The 6,000-nt window shown below is 36.9% G+C and overlaps 1 protein-coding gene across 1 annotated transcript in view; it reads right to left on the bottom strand.

Annotated features, from left to right (window-relative positions):
• Positions 1 to 2,930: 2,930 nt before the first annotated feature.
• LOC127644436 (putative methyltransferase NSUN7) overlaps positions 2,931 to 6,000 on the bottom strand; it is a 28,074-nt gene continuing 25,004 nt past the window's right edge. The window contains exons 9-11 of the mRNA XM_052127622.1: positions 5,854 to 5,971; positions 4,773 to 4,872; positions 2,931 to 3,728 (exon numbers count right to left, since the gene is read on the bottom strand). Of these exons, the coding sequence (XP_051983582.1) occupies positions 2,931 to 3,728; positions 4,773 to 4,872; positions 5,854 to 5,971 (1,016 nt within the window). The remainder of the gene's footprint in view (positions 3,729 to 4,772; positions 4,873 to 5,853; positions 5,972 to 6,000) is intronic.

Here is a 6,000-nt window from a genome sequence, read left to right as displayed (position 1 = left end):
TAAAGCTGACAATTTACACAAGGTTTAGTTCTATTTCTTCTGCTCCAAACTTCAATCTTACTTCTCTGTCTGCTCGTATGAATGTAACACATCATATGAAAGTGTTTTACTGCTGTTCAAATGCACTTTGGATCGCATCATTTATATGTATAAATGTTTTCCATCTGAAAGAACTAAATATTAAATGAAACAAATGACAATAAAATGCAAAATAATAAAAATACTTTATTCTAAATACCAATGATTTAAATTGTAACTGTAGTGGAATACAGTTACTTATATTTTGTATTTTAAATATGTTATATGTATTCCGTTACTCCCCAACCCTGTAAGTAGCCTGTATGAAGTACTTATAGTACAGGAATAGATGGTATACTGTAGAAAGTAAATAAATAAATGGAGAAATGAAAGGGGCAAATAATAACAAAAAAATAATTAAGATTAATTTAAATGTGGTTTAAAGTAATTAATCATTCATCTGAACAATTAAATCATTTAAATGTGTAACTTATGCTAAGCACTGGTGATCAAATTTTCACATCACGATAATTGCTGAAGCTTTTATCATGTATACAGTATTATCATAGTATGAAATTACATTACAAAAATGAATTGAAAAATAAAAAACTTTATTGTTGTTCTCTTAATAACAAATTTAATTTTCCAATAGAAAACTGGCCTTCTAAATTAACAAATAACAAAGAACTTTGAAAGAACACTTAATTAAAAATCTAACATCAACACCATAGATACGTAGCCAAATATTAAATTGATGTCTTAATATTCAAAATGCTATGGGGCCACTGATCATTGGAGATCATTACAGACCTACAACTTGTTTTCTTGAGTTTAATGTTAAAATAATGCTAGGCCAATTTTATCCAGCTCGCTGCTATAGCTACATCAATAGTATGCATGTTTTTTCTGGATAGCAAGCCAGTTGCTAATATACAGTATAGGTGCTAGCTTCAAATTTAATAGCCTAACAGCAAGTTCACTCCTACTGTATGGCAATGTACAATTTAATTGTGTTCCAACTTCAACTTAACATTTAATCACCATAGTGCCACATTGCCATTATTAATAACAGGACTTAGTATTGGGTGATACAAAATATTTAAAGCTACACTATGTAACAAAATGTTATTAACGAGAATGTGCAACAAAAATCCATCTTACAATCCATTCATTTCAATATTTCCAATATGTCAAAACAACAGCATAAGATATGGCACTTTCCTGCTCAGATTACATGTTTTTGGAAATCCGTCTTTTCCTTTCTTTAACTATTTATTTGTCCATTTGCTCTGATAATATGTCCTGTATCCATGTGTACACCGATGCCTCGAACCACATTCATCTGCGCAGAGGAGGAGAGCCGAAGCTCAACCAAAACAACGTTCTTCCGCAAGACGCATGCAGTTTTATTTTTTAACCGCTAGAGGGCCAAAGGTTACATAGTGTAGCTTTAAATGTTACGACAAGACACAAATGTTACTGTGTAAATAGTGGAGTTTTAGCGAACTGAGTTGCCTTTGTGAGTTTTGCGAGCGAACACAAACGCGTTTGAAGCATGTGCACTACAGCTGCTTTGTGAGACTCTTTTAGTTCAGTCAATGGCCAGTGCATTCACAGATGACGTGCACAGCCAATGTCCATGTGCGCGAGTCAAGACAATCTAGGCGGCTCGACCGCACAGCTGGAGAAGGGTATAGCTGCAGGCATTGCTCCAAAAAGGGGCGTGAGCTACAAATCGCCAATAAAGATATTCGTAAGGAGCCCCTAAACTAACCCTTTCCCTAACCTTAACCATGAGTGGAACTGAAGCCCCCTGTTGGAGTAACCCCTAGTTATTTTGGAGATTCTGCCCCCATTTGGAGGTTACCGGCCCGCACCTATACCTACTTGTGCAGCAGTGCTGATGACGCAATTTGCATCACGCATACTGAACGCAGAGCTATCCGCAATGTGCAAACCCGATGTATACTTTGGCCTTTAGAGTGTTGTCTCTCAGTTTTCAGAACTAGTTTGGAAAAGCGAGCAGAGCTATCACAACTTACCTTTATCTTGCTGAATTGCACGAGATGACTGTCCCGCAGATGAGCGAACATGATGGAGGTGTTCCTGTGATTCACAGCCACTTTTCTGCCACATGTTTTACACAAAGGGAAATCATCTCCAACCATCCCTCCCTCTGCATTTTTATGGAACCCAAAATACTTTCACACTTCTGATTTATCCCTTTTAGAAGGTGGATAAAGGGTCGGCTGCATGCTTTCCTCTGTCATGCTTCTTGTCCACACTGGTTTTGTTTACATCAGAGTGTGCATGTGTAATTTATGCCGCATACACGCAGACAGTGTTGTGAATCTTGATTCGTTGATGGTAAAAAACTACTGTATGATCTAAAAAAATATAAATAATTTGGCTAAAACGTATCTAAAATTATTTATAATTTTTTAGGTAATTTGAAGTGCCAAACATAACAATATTGTGCATGTTAATTACCGTGCTATACTGTATTACCGAATACCGTCATATGCTTTTTGATGACCACATTATATATTTTTACATATCCATATAAATGTTAACCCATATTCATGGTCTGGCCCTCATTTCGGTTACAAATCACAAATAAAATAATTTATTCAACACATGATACAATCAATTACAGCATTGCAAATGTGTAACATATACATTGAATTAAATCAAATATCCTGTTTAGGTTATGAGATCAGGACCTTGGCTTCTATCTTATATGAAGAAAAGATACATGCATGTGTATTATATATGCATGCACATGCTGTTTACTATAATTGTTCTATAGTGTGAAAGAATGTAAGTGCATGTACACAAAAGGTTGTGAGATTGAAACGGTGGAGTTTCTGCCCTTGGCAAGGCTGCTGGATGAGGAAATTGAGGTAAAGAAATTAAGAGGAGTACAGCCGATGGAGGGATGAAGAGTGTTGTGAAGGACTGAGCTGATGGATAGGAGGGAGAGTAAAATCTCTTGACTGAATTCCCTTCATTTCTGACCTGCAGATCTCTGATTTGACATCTTCCTGTTTTGGGGTGATCACTTCCTGTTGAGACCTGCCTCTGCTCTGTAAATCTCTGGATTCATAATGTGTCACTGGGGCTTTGAGGGCAACTGGTTTGGTCTGAGGAGGAGTTGGCCTAATGAAGTAAACAGTAGCGTGTTGAGATGGTCGAAGGTGTGGCAGTCTCTTGTGAGGAGGTCGAGACCTCTGTCGCTCTTTTTGAGAATGGGATTTAGAAGCTTTTATTCTCCTTGACTGCCCAGCAACCTTCCTTCGATGCCTATTTCCTTTTGATTGCTTCTTTTGGATAGTAGAAGACAGATTTTTAATGTCGGATGCTTGGTTTTGGGCATTAGAATTGTATGTAATGCTGGTTTTACGATCCATAACCAAAAGCCTTTGACTTTTAAAAGCAGACTTCTGTTGTAGGATTGTAGAACAGTTATTCAGATTTATAGTAGCGGCAAGCGCGCTGTCATCTGGAGGACTCATACTGGTCATCAGTGATGCGCTATGCTCAATCAGGGAGGATGGCGGAAGAGCTGGTGGGACTACCTTTTGTTTTTTTCTCTTTTTGTCTTTTTGTTTCTCTTCATTCAGGAGGTCAGGGGGCAGCAGATCCCCTAACAAACCTTTAGCAGCAGCTCGTGCCAAAACATCCTGCACTGTTTCAACCTCTGCTGGATCCTGCACACACACACACACACATACTGTAGAATCTCCTATTATTTCATATATACAGTGGTGTCCAAAAGACTGAGATCTTCAAATCCATTTGAAATTTCTCACTTGAAATTACACTATCAGCAAAACAATTTTAGTGAAACATTTAGAATTTTTTTATTTTTGCAAAACCAATGTTATTGCAGAATGATTTGAGAATGTTTAAAGAACAAGAGCATCTTCAAAGGAACAATGGATGGAAAAGTCCTTCAATTAAAGAAAATCTGACCTTTATCTACATTTGATTAGGAAGATCAAGCGCAGAATCTTAAATTTCTTCTTTACCTTTACCTTACGAGAGCCATTGCATTAGATAACACAAAATCTAATCAAGTGGCATTTATAAAAGAAATTTAGCACAAGCACACTTTTTACAGTAATCAAAACATTTCACACAATTTTTTTTAGGTTTTAAATGATTACAAAACAATAATTAACATTTTTATTAACAATCTGTGTGATTGTCAAACCTAGTGGAAAATCCCTGAACTACCTTGCAAGGGCAAATGCAGTAACTACACATTTTATCCAAATTTAATTATGAACGAAATCGGGGCTCGTAGACAATGATCTGTCCCGTGACAGACGGGTTTGGCTCAAATATGCTCAGATTCAAAGAATACAGAAAATGAAAATTACATTAACTACAAAATCCACATAAAAAATAAATAAAAAAAACCCCAACAATTTTGAAGACATTACACCCCACAAAAGGAGCTACAGGCCTTTTTCCTCTTGCTGTGTTTGTGCTCTTGTATGGAAGCTAATGTGATCAGACAGAAGTGTTAATTATTTAGTGAGAATCGGAGCTCTCCTCTCTCTCTCTCTCTCTCTCTCTCTCTCTCTCTCTCTCTCTCTCTCTCTCTCTCTCTGTGTGTATGTGTGTGTGTGTGTGTGTGTGTGTGCGTGTGTACGTATGTGTCTGTTAGTCCTCTCATCCTCCTGATCTCAACTCACACATATCTCTCCCCATCAAAATTTTTTTTTGTAATTATTTTTCTTTCTCACCTCTCTTTTCATCACACAGAGGAAGCATCCATTTGTGAAGTCAGATGCCTCTATTTTGAAAAACCTTTCTTCCTCATCGCCCCATTCTGCACTGACCAGCCTGAGAGGAAAGAGTAAAGGGATAGTTCACCCAAAAACTTTTTCTCATTATTTACTCATCCTCATGCCATCTCAGATGTGTATGACTTTCTTTCTTCTGCTGAACACAAATTAAGATTTTTAAAAGAATATCTCAGCTCTGACCAACATTTTGAAACTCCAAAAATCACATAAAGGCAGCATAAAAGTAATACTGAGGACTCTAGTGTTTAATCCTCAGAAGTGATATGATAGGTGTGGGAGAGAAACAGACCATTTCACTTCCACATTCTTCTTCTTTTGTTTGTTTTTGGCTATTTGCATTATTCATGCATATCGCCACCTACTGGGCAGGGAGGTGAACTTATAGTAAAAAAAGGATTTAAATATTTATCTTTTTCTCACCCATACCTATCATATTGCTTCTGAACATATAGATTTAACCACTTTTATGCTGACTTTATGTGTTTTTTGGAGCTTCACAACACATTCACTTACTACAGAGCTGAAATATTTTTCTAAAAATCTTTGTTTGAGTTCAACAGAGGAAAGAAAGTAATTTAATGCACTAAAACAAAGACCTTGGAAAAGCACTTTTCTGCTTTTGTCTTTTTGTCTCTTGGATTACCGTCTCTTGGATTACAGTCACTTTTTACAGTAGATAGTGTTTATAACAAATGTAGAATGGGTCACTTTTTTCACATTAAGTGTTTATGTATGACTCACTAACCATCTTAGGCTGGTTTTAGCTGTTTTTTCTCAACAGGGTTCAGTACACTAAAAACACAAAATGTATCCATTTTCTCTCAATTAATACATTCGTTATTGTCATCCTCCACCAAATTTCGATTTCCACTTACTTTTCGGTGGATTAACTGCTGTTTCCAAGGATACCGCAACTTTAAATCCTTATAGTTAGTGGTGTGTGACAGGAAGGACTTAATGCAATGGACAGTGTGTGTGTGTGTGTGTGTGTGTGTGTGTGTATGACTGTTGTGTGTACCTGAAGTGTAATGCTTTTGACTTGTTATCTGCATTCTCAAGTGTTCTCTTCACCAGACTTTCGTTCTCCTCTGGATATACGGAGCATGTGCAGTACACCACTGCTTTCACCTTAGGAACTGCAGTTCAGCAAGTCATAACTCAGCAG

Source organism: Xyrauchen texanus, chromosome 5 (assembly GCF_025860055.1).
Source record: "Xyrauchen texanus isolate HMW12.3.18 chromosome 5, RBS_HiC_50CHRs, whole genome shotgun sequence".
Taxonomy (NCBI): Eukaryota; Metazoa; Chordata; class Actinopteri; order Cypriniformes; family Catostomidae; genus Xyrauchen; species Xyrauchen texanus.
The sequence above is the reverse complement of the archived record's forward strand: the minus strand, read 5'-3'. Positions and strand labels throughout refer to the sequence as shown.